General features: G+C 38.2%; 1 protein-coding gene across 2 annotated transcripts in view; it reads left to right on the top strand.

The window, feature by feature from the left end:
- Positions 1-17145, top strand: part of tbck (TBC1 domain containing kinase) — a 111117-nt gene that overhangs the window by 5515 nt on the left and 88457 nt on the right. For both annotated transcript variants that reach the window (XR_014533086.1, XM_083538662.1), the window contains exons 2-9: positions 685-918; positions 2417-2489; positions 6120-6234; positions 8748-8821; positions 10957-11098; positions 11273-11333; positions 12102-12163; positions 12294-12355. Coding sequence is in view for 1 of the 2 variants with exons in the window: in XM_083538662.1 (XP_083394788.1) it covers positions 726-918; positions 2417-2489; positions 6120-6234; positions 8748-8821; positions 10957-11098; positions 11273-11333; positions 12102-12163; positions 12294-12355 (782 nt within the window). In the remaining variant the exon portion in view is untranslated. The remainder of the gene's footprint in view (positions 1-684; positions 919-2416; positions 2490-6119; positions 6235-8747; positions 8822-10956; positions 11099-11272; positions 11334-12101; positions 12164-12293; positions 12356-17145) is intronic.

Raw genomic sequence — 17145 nt, 5'->3', positions numbered from 1 at the left:
AGTGGCTCTGTAAGAAGCATATCAAGGTTCTGGTGTGGCCTAGCCAGTCTCCAGACCTAAACCCAATAGAGACTCTTTGGAGGGAGCTCAAACTCCGTGTTTCTCAGCGACAGGCCAGAAACCTGACTGATCTAGAGAAGATCTGTGTGGAGGAGTGGGCCAAAATCCCTCCTTCAGTGTGTGTAAACCTGGTGAAAAACTACAGGAAACATTTGACCTCTGTAATTGCAAACAAAGGCTACTGTACCAAATATTAACATTGACTTTCTCAGGTGTTCAAATACTTATTTGCAGCTGTATCATACAAATTTTTTTTAAAGAAATCATACATTGTGATTTCTGGATTAATTTTTTTTAGATTATGTCTCTCACAGTGGACATGCACCTACGATGACAATTTCAGACCCCTCCATGATTTCTAAGTGGGAGAACTTGCAAAATAGCAGGGTGTTCAAATACTTATTTTCCTCACTATATATATATATATATATATATATATATATATATATATATATATATATATATATATATATATATATATATATATATATATATATATAATAATGAATTTTATTAAATCAAAGACTAAAGCATAGCTGTGTCATAATGTCTTTGCTCCTCACAGTGTGTAGTATTGATCCTGGAATTGAAAGCCTGTTTTTGTTTTTCTTCTCTTCCTCCCAGTGTGCATTCTCTGACCCGAGGCAGTGACGAACAGATAGAACATGCAGCCCCTGACAGATGCCGAGCTCGGGGCTTTCACCTTTTTTGCATCCCCGCTTCCTCATGATGTGTGTGGCAGTAACGGTCTCCCCCTGACCCCCAACTCTATCAAGATCCTGGGCCGCTTCCAGATCCTTAAGACCATCACGCACCCAAGGCTGTGTCAGTACATCGACATTTCACGAGGAAAACATGGTATGACCTGTACATTTAGCATTCATGGTGATGTTAATGAATGTCTTAAGAAATTCTGGTTCCTTTTGTGCTGGTTGGATCTTTAGCCATCAAATATACTACTTTGGTGTATACTGGTTAAGGTGCATGTATTAGACATACTGAACACTGCTCGAGTCTGTGGATAAAATTGTACACGATTTCTAGTTTAAGTGTTTGTGAAAAAAAAAATAATAATTCATGAGCCAAATATGGATGTGGTACAGTGGCATTACATTTTGCCTTCACTTGAACTAGGAGACACAAACCTGTTCCAGCATGACAATACCCCTGTGCACAAACGCAGCTCCATGAAGATATGGTTTACATGGGTTGGAGTGGAAGAACTCCCGCTAAAGAGCTCTGAACTCAACACCTTTGGAAGGCCTCCTTACCTCAACTACATCAGTACCTGATTTTTTCTGACACCCTTGTAGAAAAAATCTCCACAAACACACACTATGTAGTGGATCTAGTGGAACATCATCTCAGAAGAGTGGAGGACATCATAACAGTAAATAGAGACTAAATGTGGACTGGAACATTTCTAATTTCCACACTGTAAACTGCATGTTTAGTTCCTGCCAAAGCATCAAAAAACATTTGGCGCTTTTCTGAGATGAACCTGTTTTTGTGTTTTGGATCTTCTCGCCTCCATAACCCAGAGCCTTAGATCACATGACTGGACATACTATTTCATGGAACCATCAATTATGCTACCACATTCAGGCTCTGGAGCAGAAAAGCATCCTCACAGCACTACTATACCACCACCATCTTTGATTAAATCTTATTATAGTGTGATCCTGTATTAGCATTTTCCCCCCTGTACACCAGATGTCCACAGATCATCATCCCAAAAGGCTTGTCATGACGATTGAAAGACAAGTTTTTATGTTTCGCTTGGTTAGCAGTGGCTTTCACATTGCAACTCTCTCATTTACACAATTTGTGCGTCATCTTTTTCTAATTGTAGGATCATGAAAGTTGAGTTCGCTGTTCTTTTTTGCCTCAGTCTTTTCCATTTTGAATATAATGTCTCTTATTGCGGTTGCTGGAATCCCCAAAAATTAGAAATAGCACTCTTTTCATTTTGATATGCAAAATGTCTTTTTTTTTTTCGTCTAGATTTGTGTGAATTTTCTTTAAATCGTAGCATCGTGTACTGTTTACCAAAACCTCTCTTAGCCAACTTCGTGTAGCAGGAGAGGATTTATTTCAGTGGTTTTTAGATTTCACAGGACAGCGGTAATTACACCAGGGTGTGTCTAGCCTAATTAAACCCAATAATAGAAAAAGAAAATAAAAAAATAGCATTTTGTGTTGCATTGGTTGTTAATTTCTATTTTAATGTGTTTTGAAACAAACAATTTACTATAGAAAACAATTAGAGGGGGGCAAATACGTTTACTTATTTTTCCCCCTTTGTATATAACTCGAGTATATTTTGTGACTTTTTTCTCCGTCACTGTGTTTGCAGAAAGACTGGTTGTTGTCGTTGAGCACTACGAACACAGCCTCAAGGACCTTCTCAAACCAGTCAAACCCATCAGGTAAGCGAAAAGACACAAACCAAACGTTCATGGCACGTAATTTCTCGGTTTAATAAGTATTTAGTCCTATTAAAAAAAGGATGCGCTCGCTTTGCCATCTGCTGGATAAATCCGTTTACAGAGCACCCAGAGCACTATTATAGAGTTCATATTGTTCTAGACTATAGATATAATACATAATATATACACACACACACACTGACACACACACACACACACACACACACACACACACACACACATATAGCTGTTATATGAATCTGGAATAATTTGAATGGTTTGCTGAAATGATTGGTTTTAACTATGAACTTTTCTGGAAGCCCCACCCCTTTTCTCTCATTTTGCATGCTCTCAGGAACGAAAAAGGAAAGAGAAAATTCTTATATGTAAAATTCTTCACATATTCCTGCTTGTGAGAAAGCTGGGGTCAGAATGCAGTGTCAGCCATGATGTAGCACCCAGAGGGGATATATAAATATTATGGTCGTGTTAACAAATGTTATATATTGTCAATATAATATCAATATGTCAGTATAATGTACAAACTTCTTTGCTGTAACTTATGCTGAGTTGGCGGATTGATTGCCAAACCGCTTGTACATTGAAATAAATCAGATGGATATCGTGAGATAAAAATGAAGCAGACTACTGTACCGTTTCGAACGTTAAGTTACATCCGAAAGAGCAAAACGAGCAACTGTAATCGTTTTCAGATCCCCATGCTGAATCTAACCTACACAGATCAATTCTGTCTGACTTTTTACACACAACCATTACGATGAAATAGTAAAAAAAAAAAAAAAAAAAAAAAAAAAAAAAAAAAAAAAACAAGATGCTTATGCGCTCACATGTTATGCCATTGATGCCCAATAAAGAACAAAACAAAATATCTGACACACATCTTCTCTTTGTAGCTCCAGGTTGTCCAGACTTCCAGCTTGTCACACAGCATCCATTATTACATCACCCATAATCACTGAATTAGGCAAGGACCTGACCTTCTAACCCCTGACCTTCTAATCAGTAACCCATAGCTTTAAGCTCTGAGCTGCCGATCCCCTCAGGATTAAGTAGGTGCCTTTGCTGCCTGTATTGTTCATCAGTGAAACAGACAGTAAATTTAGACTTAGAAATCTATCGACAGACTTTCACTGTTCATCTGCTCATCTGTAAATCAGAAGTATAAGATTTCTGTGGTAAAATAGAACACAAAGGTTTGAAAAGTAGCGTTAATAGAAAATACTCAGAAAAAAACTCACCCCCAGTGTGAAGCAGATCAGACTGATCCTTTTCCTATAAAACACTCCTCCCACCGTCCCACTAACTGTTTAAACTCATTCAGTTTGGTTTATTCAGGCCAGTGGTCTCACTGATGCTTTATTGTTTTCACTAAATCGAAACATCCTACAGTTCGGCTCCACTTTGTACATTTTGTATATTCTTTCTCTAACTATAACTGTATGTAATCATTAATTCACAGCATATCCTAATATATCTTTATATACAGTACAGACCAAAAGTTTGGACACACCTTCTCATTCAAAGAGTTTTCTTTATTTTCATGACTATGAAAATTGTAGATTCACACTGAAGGCATCAAAACTATGAATTAACACATGTGGAATTATATATGGAATTATATACATAACAAAAAAGTGTGAAACAACTGAAAAATGTCATATTGTAGGTTCTTCAAAGTAGCCACCTTTTGCTTTGATTACTGCTTTGCACACTCTTGGCATTCTCTTGATGAGCTTCAAGAGGTAGTCACCTGAAATGGTCTTCCAACAGTCTTGAAGGAGTTCCCCGAGAGATGCTTGGCACTTGTTGGCCCTTTTGCCTTCACTCTGCGGTCCAGCTCACCCCTAAACCATCTCGATTGGGTTCAGGTCCGGTGACTGTGGAGGCCAGGTCATCTGGCGCAGCACCCCATCACTCTCCTTCTTGGTCAAATAGCCCTTGATGCCTTCAGTGTGACTCTACAATTTTCATAGTCATGAAAATAAAGAAAACTCTTTGAATGAGAAGGTGTGTCCAAACTTTTGGTCTGTACTGTATATATATTGCTATCTGTATATACACTGCATTTTGTACTTTATATATATATATATATATATATATATATATATATATATATATATATATATATATATATATATATATATACACACACACACACTATTTAAGTATGTGTTCTCAGTGCTAAAAAAAAGTGAAACTTGGATATATTTTATAGTAGTCAATGTGCAGCTTGTGTAGCAGTAGAGATTTACTGTCCTCTAAAAAAATAACTCTACATACAGCCGTTATTGTCAAAACAGCTGGCAAATCTGAATACACTCTAAATGATAACAGCTGTATGTCGTGTAACATGTCCTATTCATCATGTTCATGTTTTTGTCTGCTTGAAAGAACCATACAAATTTGTGTATCTTCTATTAGAGCAGTTTAAAATGTAGTGCTTTGGGTACAATTCTCTCATACTGACCACTGGATGTTTAACACGGCACCTCATGGCAAAGACTCTCTAAAGGATTTGAGAATTAGAATTGTTGCACTCCACAAAGATGCCGAGGCGATAAGAAGATCGGTATCACCCTGAAACTGAGTTACACTACAGCATGGCGTCATCACAGAAGAAAGCTTCCTCTGAAGCACCGTGATGTCATTATGGAGGAGTGGAAGAGGATCCCAGCCATAACCTGGTGAATTCTATACCCAGGAGGATTAAGGCAGTGCTACATTACAGTGGTGCTCACACAAAATATTGACACTTTGGACACAGTTTTGACATGTTTACTGAGGGTTGCCAGATATTTGTTGCCAGATATTTTGACAATAATGGCTATATATAAGTAATAAATATTTGTGTGTGTGTGTGTGTGTGTGTGTGTGTGCATGTCAGAAGGGTGCACAAACTTTTGCACTTTTGAGCCTATTTCAGTTCACATATCTGTTACTGTCAGTGTACATGAAGTTTCTTAAAAGGATGCAAAAGTAAACCTTGAAACATTTTTTTTTACATTTTATTATCAACTGTATTGAAATTATACAGTTTTTATTTTACTTTTATTTACATGTGGGATGTTTTTTGTTTTGGATGGAGTTCTATAAATGTATCTTGTCAAGGTGGAGGTTTTACTTCAAGGCAATGTTAAAAATCAGTTCGTACATTTTGCTGTGAACAGTTTATTTTGTGCGCATCCCGAATAAGCGCTGCCGAACCAGAACATGTGCAGGCCATAATGAAAACTCACTGCCATGTGGCCAAAAGCATCTGGAATCATTCAGTGATTAAAGATGCTGTGTGACAAGCTGGAAGTCTGTACAACCTGTAGCTACAAAAAGAAGAAGTGTGTCAGATATGTTGTGTCGCTCCTCATTGGGTATCAGTGGCATAAAGTGTTTTGCTTTTCATAGCTGCGGATTCTAGTTCTTTCGCATTCTAAGATGCATTTCTGCACAACACGGCTGCAGAGAGTGGTTCATTAGGTGTAAAGGTTTTATATAAAGTGAAAGTCTATGCTACATTATAGAGTATTTAATACAAAAAAATGAAGTATAGAATTTACAAAGAAGCCTGGAGAAGGAGGCAAAAAAAGGTCTACGCATATGTTGTGTGTGTTCTAGTGCGGAGAAGGTCCTGCAGGTTGCTTATGAGGTGTTGGAGGGACTGGCATTTATTAACGGACACGGCCTGGTTCATCGAGCCCTCAGCCCTCATAATGTGCTCCTGGACTGTAAGGTACAATCACACACCATCGTAACTGTAAACACATCCATCAAATGTAACAATACTGATAGTTACTGTGTAATAATAGATTTAGAAAATAGTCAACTGGAAGACAGAAAGATAGATAGAAAAAAGACAGACAAACTGACTGATCGATAGAGAGACAGATGGATAGACTGACAAGGACAGACAGATAGATAGACAGACAGGCAGACACACTGACTGATAGACAGAAAGACAGACAGACAAACTGACTGATAGACACACAGACAGATGGATCGACTGACAGACAGACAGACAGACAGATGGATAGACAGACAAAGAAAGAAAGAGCGACAGACATACTGACTGATAGACACGCAGACAGACGGATCGACTGACACACAGACCGACAGATGGATCGACTGACACACAGACAGACAGGCAGTTCGAGAAACAAGAGAGACAGAAAGAAAGACACACAAAAACAGACAGACAGACAAAGCATCAGAAACAAATCAGACAAATAGATAGACAGACAGATAGATAGAAGACAGACAAACTGACTGACAGACAGACAGACAGACTGACAGACAGACAGACAGACAGACAGACAGAGAGATAGACAAGATGACCAACTGACAGACGGACAAATAGACAAAAGACAGAGAGATAGTCAAAAGACAAACAAACTGACTGACAGACAGACAGAAAAATAGAGAGAAGACAGACAAACAGATCGACAGAAAGACAGATCGACAGGTTGACAGAAAGATAGACAGATGGAGAACTGAAAATTTTGCCATAAACCTCTTTGTCTATGAAGTCTGGCACAGTTAGGACACACATGGAGAAGAAAGAGAAGGGATGATTATTGAGGAAAGACTGAGAAAAAGCAGAACTGCGGCTCAGAAATGCAGAGGAAATGAAAAGCTATTAACATTTTTATCGTGATACTGAACAAATAAAATCTTGAAACTGCTTAGTCCAAAGGTGAGGTTTAATTTAACGCAGCTTGTTCTAATGTGTTTTGGTTTCTATAGTAGCAATCAACACATGGATATATGTGGGGGATGACGTTTAACATTTTGGAATGAGACTTTAGTGGCAGTTCTTTGTAATGCTCAGAGGTAAAGCTGTAACCTTTTCAGTTTTCAGGACGAACTGCTTTCCAGCTTTCCTTAATATAATATGTGCTATTTAAATACTCCATTCGACATGTAGTCCCCATTTCTGTTATATTAATGTTCACTCTTCTGGGAAGATGTTCCAGTAGGTTTTGGAGTGTGCTTGTGGAGATTTGTGCTCATACATCTACATGGGTGTTAGTAAAGTCAGGTACTGATGTACGTGAGGTGAGGAGGCCTGGGGTGCAGTCAGTGTTCACATTCATCCCAAAGCTGTTCAATAGAGTTGAGGGCAGAGCTCTAAAGATGTGTAAGGCATATCTTCATGGAGCGGTGTGCATAGGGCCATCGCCATGCTGCGACTTTTGAATTTTACAGTTTGTTTTTACTATCACTTAGTGGTTTACAGTCTGAGGTTTAGTTTAGTTCATTCATTGCTTTGCTGTTGATTTTCACTAGAAAAGTTCTAATTGCTTTATTTATTTATTTTGGATGTTTCTAATTAAAGAATATATTGATATTTTAGGTATAATATATTTAAATTGTTTAATTTTGTATTCTTTTTTACTTTTAATCAAAGTGCTGATATCTATTGAAGCACATGAAAATAAGCATAATTATTTAAATAATTATTCAAAAAGGGTTTGTTTTGTTTTTTATGTACATTGTTCGGCCAAAATCTTTTATTTCTGGTGGATCACTAAGCACAACCGGAAGTGTTTTTAATTTACCAGATGTAGCTAAAAACCTACAGACGGATGGTATTCATTAATTACAAATTAAAAATTTTTTTGGTTTATGAAAAATTTAAATGTCTTTTTTTTTTTTTAATTCTCGAAGGATTACACAAAATTTAGCACTTAACCAGTTTCGGTCTATACACATATACAGGCATATCATTATAGACAGTTTTCATAAAAGGTTGTGAGCAAACTTGTGCTAAAAATGTGCAGAAAAAAAGAACAAATCAGAGATTTTATTTACAATTAGGGACTGATTGGATTGTACAATTTATCCTATAAATTAATGAAAATATAATAAACTGATAATATTTAAACTTACTTAGTTATTTTTATTAAATTGTGTATAAAACTGAAAATTATTTCTTGACATGTGTTTACTGAATGTACTGTATATAGTGTATAGTAGTGTTTTTTTTTTTTTTTTTAATATTCTTTCCTTAAAAAGGTGCTCTTTAAAAAAAAAAAAAAAAACGGGAAATCAAGGAACACTAAGAAAATCATAAAATCATGCGATCATCATTTGAAGTAAGAAAATCACTGAAATGTACAGATTTTGTATTTAACATAAATAAGCGTTATAATTCGAGAGGCCAGATGTTTTTGTGGTCGCCTGTTTTGATGGTGCATGTGTTGTTTTCATTGGCCTGCATTGATTCTTTCTTCACTCTATAAACAGGGAAAAGTAAAACTGGCCAACTTTGGTCTTTATTACATGACGGATCAAGGAGCAGATGTGGACTTCCCTATTGGGTGAGTGTGTTTTACATTTTTTCCCCTCCTTCTCTAATCCTTCTCAACATTATATTCCATTATAGTCCATTAAAAATACTTATTATATACATTTGTGTATTTTTTCTTTTTTAATCAAATCCTTTTCAAATTCCTATTATGTAAAAAAAAAAAAAAAAAAAAAAAACACAAGGGAAAAGTTCCAAACCCCACACTCGATGCATCATGGCTGTGATTTGGGCCCGTCAGCATTTCGTGAAAGAAAAGATCAATGCGATGCGCAGTGCGGCGCATTCCATAATGAAATAAGATGGGCTAATATAAGATGCGTGTCATTGCGGGCCATCTTCATTTTCATCAAAACCCGGGTCTCGGATATCAAAGCGAGCTTCCTCGTGGCCAGTCGTAAATAAGCGCAAGGCCCCGACTTGCCTGTTTGCCGGGGGGGCCTGCATCCCTAATATCCGGCTGGAGATTGCCTTTTTCCACAGAAGAATGATGAACACAGAGTGCATACTTCTGACCATGCATGTCCTTGTCTATTGGCTTTTGTGCAGCAACATCTGTCTCGAAAATTTAATAACGCTTATCTGTCTTCAAACTTTGATTCGGCAGCAGTGATTCACAGCGCCTGGGCTTATTGTGCACGCATGATGTGAACAATATGAGTTGGCTCATGTGCAGGCAGTGAGGCTCTGTTGTGTATGAATTAGAATTTTTTTGTATAAATATATTTATTGGACAGTATACACAGATTTCAGTCAGCACCTGTCTGTCTAACTTGTTTTTTCACCCCCTCCAATTTATGAAAAAACCCAGAAAAAGCACAGAAAACAAGTTGGAAACACTTTTTGTTTCTTATGATGAGTTTTTATAGTTCACTTTATCACTGTAGGTACGAGTCGTAACGTCCTCTGAATCTGTAGGAAAGAATTTCAGCCAAAAATGTTCAGTGTAGTGCAACACTAAGCAAAACTCCAAGTGTTTTTGACTTATCAGAAGGAGACGAAAACATGTAGATGATATTAATCATTTGCAGTATTCTATTCTGTTTTAAAGCATAAAAAGTTTCCGAAATGTCCTTTTTTGGAAGCGTGCACACACTTTTAACTTCAACCTCTATCAGTCTATATGCATAGCTGTTGTCTTAGATGATTTAGAAATATTTTTTATGAACATTGTTTTATATTTATTATGTTTATTATTACAGCTTTATTATTTTGATTGAGCTGCTGCATGGAGCTGCATTGACTTTTGTTGTGTTTTGGGCAAATGTCCATATCCATAAGATTGACTGTTTAATTGTTGTATATTGATCTTTATTGTAAAGCATTCTTGAGTTCAGTAACAGCACTATATAAATGAGAACTATTATTTTTTTTTTATTATTATTTTTTTTTATAATAATAATATTAATATTAATATAAAATTTTGTTTATTTATTATTTTATTGGGCACTATGTCCAGATTTCAGACAGCACCTTTCTGACTGGATTGCTTTTTCTTCTCATTTATTTATTTATTTATTTATTTATTTATTTATTTATTTATTTATTTATTTATTTATTTATTTTCTTTTCATAATTTTTTTTTAAATACGTCGTTTATGACGACATATGAGTAAAGTCACCTGACACTTCAAAGCATTTTCTTTAATTTTCTTTATTTATTTTTATCAGGGTGTGTTTTTTTTTTAGATATGTTATTGCATCACAAAAGATCCAATCATGTGCAAATATGCAAATACACGCAATGCAACACAAGAGAAATCTTTCATATTTTGCACATGCAATTTGCATATTCATACACTTTGGAGTTAGTAATAAGGATTTTAATCCTCACTTCATAAAACTATTCCTAATTAAAATAAAGCATATTATACGGATTTAGAGCTTAACACTATTATTTCAACTCTCAATAAAATTATTTCTGTCAATGTATGGGCGTTTTTTTAACAGAATTGGATGCCTGCCCTTAGACTTGCTTTAGTGTGGGATTCACGTGAATAGATTTTCTATCGAAATAAAAACGTGTCACGTCTTTGTTTCTATCGATCACAGGTGTAGCCTATAGAAAGAGAAGGTAGACAGTATTCTTTTAATTCCCCTGATATTGATGTACTAATCCAGAATCTCTCTGCCTTTCTTTGTGTGTAGGTATCCGTCTTACCTCGCTCCCGAAGTTATCGCCCAGGGCGTGTTCCAATCCACTGATCCCTCACTCAGCGAGGTCCCTCTGCCCTCAGGCCCCAAGTCAGACGTGTGGTCTCTTGGGGTGCTTCTGTTTGAGCTCTGTGCTGTATGACCCTTATATTTTTCTTCTTTTTCTCTTTCTCAAATGTAGCCATGTTTTTTTTTTATCCTAAAAGGAAAGCTGCTTTTTTATTTATCCATGTGCATTTCTCTGCTCTAACAAGCAATCAAGTACTTTTTTTTTAATGAGCCTAAATGTCATTTTCCGTTTCCCTAACAGGGCAGGCGGATTTTACAGAACATTGAAATTAGCCAGAGATTAAAGTTCATCATAACTTTAGGTAAGAACTCACCTAGTCTTTAATCCTTTTAATGTTTATTTTGTATATATGCTACAACTTTTTACTTTGACCTAATAAAATATATAAATGTACAGATGTTAAACTTTTATTTTACTTCAGCATACATTACAACTTTATACACTCTTGGCATTTCTTTCTTTCTGACCTTGTGATGCAGTTTATTAGGATTTAGGTGCAGTGACTGGACAGGCCGTTCCATGATCGATATCACTCCAGCTGACTGTTTGCTTAGTAAATAATACTTAAAAACACTTAAAACAGAGGTTGGATATATGATTTGGGTTATTGTCTTGTTGTAAGGTGAAGTCAGAGCCAATAATTTGCAGTCCAGATGAAATTGCATGGTGTTGAAGTATGGCATGGGAGCCATGTTGGTTCCTTTCACCTCAAATAAGTTTCCAACCTTTCCTGCTCTAAAACATCCCCAAAGCATTACGCGTCTCTCCAGTTCCCCTGTTAGAGCCAGAAATATAAAATTTGGACTCATCTGTTCACAGAACTCCACAGAAATTCAATAATTTACTTTCCAATTTGTGTGTATTTTTCTCTTTTAAATGAGTTTGTTGCATAGAAATAAAAAGGAACATGCATTTGTCAAAAAAAAAAATAAAAAATCAAAAGTATGGAAACACGTAGTCTTTTATATATCCGTGTATGCGTATAATGCTATTTAGCTATTCTGTTGTTCTATCCTTCATCTTTGGCCACATAAACGTTATTGCTTTTCTCTCTATCCTTCTCATGAAGGATGCATGGATGACATCGTGACTGTGCTGGCTGAAGAGCACGGCTGCCTGGATGCCATTAAGGTGAGTGTCACAGTTCGCCTGATCCACATCCACACTTCTCTTTTGTACAAAAACCATCCACTAGATGCCTTTTGGCTGCGTTCACACACGATTGGCCTGTTACTAGTTATAGAGTCCATGTGTGTTCCAGGAGCTTCCTGACAACGTGCTGCTGTTATTGAGGAAATGCCTGACTTTTCTGCCTTCAAAACGGTAAGCTGCCTTGCACCGTCCATCATTTCCTGAAGGAAGAACATTGCTGTGAGGACATTAAAAGCCGGCCACGTGGGCCAGCTGTGACTGGAGATTTAATGCGTTCCTAGCTGCTGTAATTATTTTTTTGTTTGTTTGATTTAGTAGGCTTACTGATTGTCTGAGAATGGTTTAAGTTGGAAGAAACACTCAGCTGCACGCTGTGTGAAGTGGAATTAGTAAAGATGAAGTGCAATTAGTAAAGATGAAGTAGAATTAGAGTTCTTTTTCTATCTTCACTCGGTATTTCACTATGGAAATCGCTTTGGGCGTGACCAACTATGGAAGCTTCTATGACACCACAGGCTTCTTGACAGACGGGTCGACCTGAGATCAGGCTCTGCCCCACCTTTACTACTTAGGTCATCCTGTCTGTCAAGACCCCTTACAATATCATTCATGTTTTCTTCCCGTGAGGGACTACATCGAGCTCTCATAGCACATTCAGTATCCTGCTGGTTTTTGCTAAACTGTTCATCGAGCGGGCCGTCATTGGCTTCTGCCACCGAATGCGAAACCAGTCATATGTGACCGTGATAAGTAACTTTCTTTCGGCTTCTCCCATTAGGGGTCGCCACAGCGGATCATCCGTATTTATGATCCGCATGTTCGATTTGGCACATGTTTTTACGCTGGATTCCCTCCCCATTTATCATGGGCTTGGGACCAGCACTAAGAGTGCACTGGCTTGTGCAACCCTAATAGCTGGGGTTGGTTCCCTGACCAGGGATCGAACCCGGGCCGCAGCGGTGAGAGCGCCGCATCCTTACCACTAGACCACCAGGGAACCACACGTGATCGTGATAAGTGACATTGTGAAATTCGGAATAGTGTCCACGTCAAGGCACGCTATTCCTTTTCGACCTATCGAGTATTATATTACTACGGTAGGGAATTAGTGCCATCAATCTAAATGAGGGCTTCACACATCAAGGTAAGCATTCAAAGGTCAAACTACCCTACGAACATCGACTAGTGTGTTGTGACGAATCTTGATGTCTCCGTACTCAGCCATGTCCCCTTGTTAGGAGCAGCCCAAGACAAAAACAGCTGGTCATTCTTCCTGAAACCTGCTGTTCTCTTGACATATGTATGGAGATCCCACACTGGACATAAGGAATTCAAACTCTCTTCCTCCCGAGAAAAGAATAGAGGAGGGTGGAAAGCCGAAAGCTCTGCAATGAGTCATCTATAAGAAGAAACTCCTACTTTAGGTACAAACGCTGGGCTGGGCAAAAGGAAACTTTTGTGAGCCCTGGGGCAAACTGTAAACAGGATGGATTGACAGACAGGGCTTGCAGCTCGCTCACTCGTTAGCTGTCACCAGAGCTACAAGCAGCACTGTCTTAAGAGAGAAATTTCAACCCTATGCCATCCACTGGCACGAAAGGGTGTTGAGAAAGCGCCCATAAAACCATAGACATATCCCACAGTGGAACCATCTGCCTAGACACCGGCCTCTTACATAAGGCCCTGCCTAGACACCGGCTCCTTTCATAAAACGACTTATTAAAGGGTGCCGATCTGCAGGTTTGTTACCAAACAAGACATGACATACAGAAATAGCTGCTAGATGTACTTTCAAAGTAGAAAGAGCTTTCCATTTATCCACTAAATCCTGGAGAAAACATATGTCTCCCAATGAACACTGGAAAGGGACAATGTGACTTCGGTCACACCACTCTTTAAAGACTGGCTATTTATTGTTATAAAGTGTGCAAGTAGATGAGGCTTTGGCACTCTGAATAGTGTGTATAACTGATGGGGGTAAACCTGCAACATTCAAGTCCCACCTTTCACGGGCCAGGCCCAGAGAGATACCCTGTCTGGGTTTGGATGATAAATCTTCCCACCCGCCTGGGACAGGAGGTCCCTCCGTGTAGGGAGTGGCCACGGCTGATTTGACAGCAGTTAAACTATCTAGGGCAACCCAGTGGGAGTGTCTGTTCAGGATATTTGTGAGCAGCTGGTTGGGCTATGCCACACACTTTTGTGCTATTTTATAGACTGAATGTGTCTTAGCCATCCTTAGCACATGCAGTGCTAGGAGGCAGAAGGTCCGAGCCCATGTAATTTAGGCATAGCAGGATCACGTGCAATCCATGAGTGGTCTATATCTCCCATTGTGAAACACAGAGCAAAGTAATCCCGGGTTCTTCACCAACACTTTTCTCCTTGCACAGGAACGGGAAGTAATCTCGCTACAATGAGGGGTCTCAGGTCGACCTGTCTGTCAAGACAGACTTTGCATGGTGTTGAATTATAAGATATACCTTTATTTATCCCACAGTGGGAAAATTATGGAATAGTAGCCATGTTGGTTTTGTTTTCCTTTCACCTGAAAAAAGTCTCCAACCTTCTCTGCTCCCAAACAACCATTAAGCTTTCACCTTTATGTGTTACTGTGGGTAGTCAGCTAACAAATTTTCTTATTCCTCTTGTACCACAGTAAGTTGCTAGAGAGAAGTTGTTGATTCTTTCTTTAAAACTGCAACCCAAAATTTTATTTCTTAAAATTTAATTTGATTTACATGTATTTTATTTGGCAGACACCCTTATACAACTAAGATTTATCTCATTTATACACCTGAACAGCTATTAGATTTGCTCAGGTACCCAGGAGTGGCAGCTTGGTGTGGCTGGGATTTGAACTCTCCCTTTGGATTCAGCACCTTAACCACTACAATTCTAAATACATTTCAGTATAATGGTTTTAACACTGGACACTGTTCCAAAGCAGATTTATAGAATAAAAAGTAATAAGTAAGTCCCTTTAAACGTATGCCTAATGAACGAGCCAGTGGCGACTATGGCAAGGAAAAATTCCCTAATATAATAAGAAGAAATCTTGAGTGGAACCATCCCATCTGAGGGAATGTCCATTTATTACAGATCATATCATGTTGAGGTTCATCAACCGTTCACTGATGGACACTTGAATACAAAACGGTTCATGCTAATTGTTGCTCTAACCATTGTAACAATTGATATTAGTATTTTTTTTTTTTTTTTATAAACTATACAAATCCTAGTATATACTATAATATTGTTTTATTAGAATTATTACAATACTATATATTATTATATAACTACAGTGAGGAAAATAAGTATTTGAACACCCTGCTATTTTGCAAGTTCTCCCATTTAGAAATCATGGAGGGGTCTGAAATTGTCATCGTAGGTGCATGTCCACTGTGAGAGACATAATCTAAAAAAAAAATCCAGAAATCACAATGTATGATTTTTAAACTATTTATTTGTATGATACAGCTGCAAATAAGTATTTGAACACCTGTCTATCAGCTAGAATTCTGACCCACAAAGACCTGTTAGTCTGCCTTTAAAATGTCCACCTCCACTACATTTATTATCCTAAATTAGATGCACCTGTTTGAGGTTGTTAGCTGCATAAAGACACCTGTCCACCCCATACAATCAGTAAGAATCCAACTACTAACATGGCCAAGACCAAAGAGCTGTCCAAAGACACTAGAGACAAAATTGTACACCTCCACAAGGCTGGAAAGGGCTACGGGGAAATTGCCAAGCAGCTTGGTGAAAAAAGGTCCATTGTTGGAGCAATCATTAGAAAATGGAAGAAGCTAAACATGACTGTCAATCTCCCTTGGACTGGGGCTTCATGCAAGATCTCACCTCGTGGGGTTTCAATGATCCTAAGGAAGGTGAGAAATCAGCCCAGAACTACACGGGAGGAGCTGGTCAATGACCTGAAAAGAGCTGGGACCACCGTTTGCAAGGTTACTGTTGGTAATACACTAAGACGTCATGGTTTGAAATCATGCATGGCACGGAAGGTTTCCCTGCTTAAACCAGCACATGTCCAGGCACGTCTTAAGTTTGCCAATGACCATTTGGATGATCCAGAGGAGTCATGGGAGAAAGTCATGTGGTCAGATGAGACCAAAATAGAACTTTTGGGTCATAATTCAACTAAACGTGTTTGGAGGAAGGAGAATGATGAGTACCATCCCAAGAACACCATCCCTACTGTGAAGCATGGGGGTGGTAGCATCATGCTTTGGGGGTGTTTTTCTGCACATGGGACAGGGCGACTGCACTGTATTAAGGAGAGGATGACCGGGGCCATGTATAGCGAGATTTTGGGGAACAACCTCCTTCCCTCAGTTAGAGCATTGAAGATGGGTCGAGGCTGGGTCTTCCAACATGACAATGACCCGAAGCACACAGCCAGGATAACCAAGGATTGGCTCTGTAAGAAGCATATCAAGGTTCTGGCATGGCCTAGCCAGTCTCCAGACCTAAACCCAATAGAGAATCTTTGGAGGGAGCTCAAACTCCGTGTTTCTCAGCGACAGGCCAGAAACCTGACTGATCTAGAGAAGATCTGTGTGGAGGAGTGGGCCAAAATCCCTCCTGCAGTGTGTGCAAACCTGGTGAAAAACTACAGGAAACATTTGACCTCTGTAATTGCAAACAAAGGCTACTGTACCAAATATTAACATTGACTTTCTCAGGTGTTCAAATACTTATTTGCAGCTGTATTACACAAATAAATAGTAAAAAAATCATATATTGTGATTTCTGAATTTCTTTTTTTAGATTATGTCTCTCACAGTGGACATGCACCTACGATGACAATTTTAGACCCCTCCATGATTTCTAAGTGGGGGAACTTGCAAAATAGCAGGGTGTTCAAATACTTATTTTCCTCACTGTATATTCTATATTACTATATACATTATTATTATGATATATTGTATACTACTATA

Source organism: Silurus aristotelis, assembly GCF_946808225.1.
Source record: "Silurus aristotelis genome assembly, chromosome: 4".
Taxonomy (NCBI): Eukaryota; Metazoa; Chordata; class Actinopteri; order Siluriformes; family Siluridae; genus Silurus; species Silurus aristotelis.
This window is presented reverse-complemented; position numbering and strand designations above follow the sequence as displayed.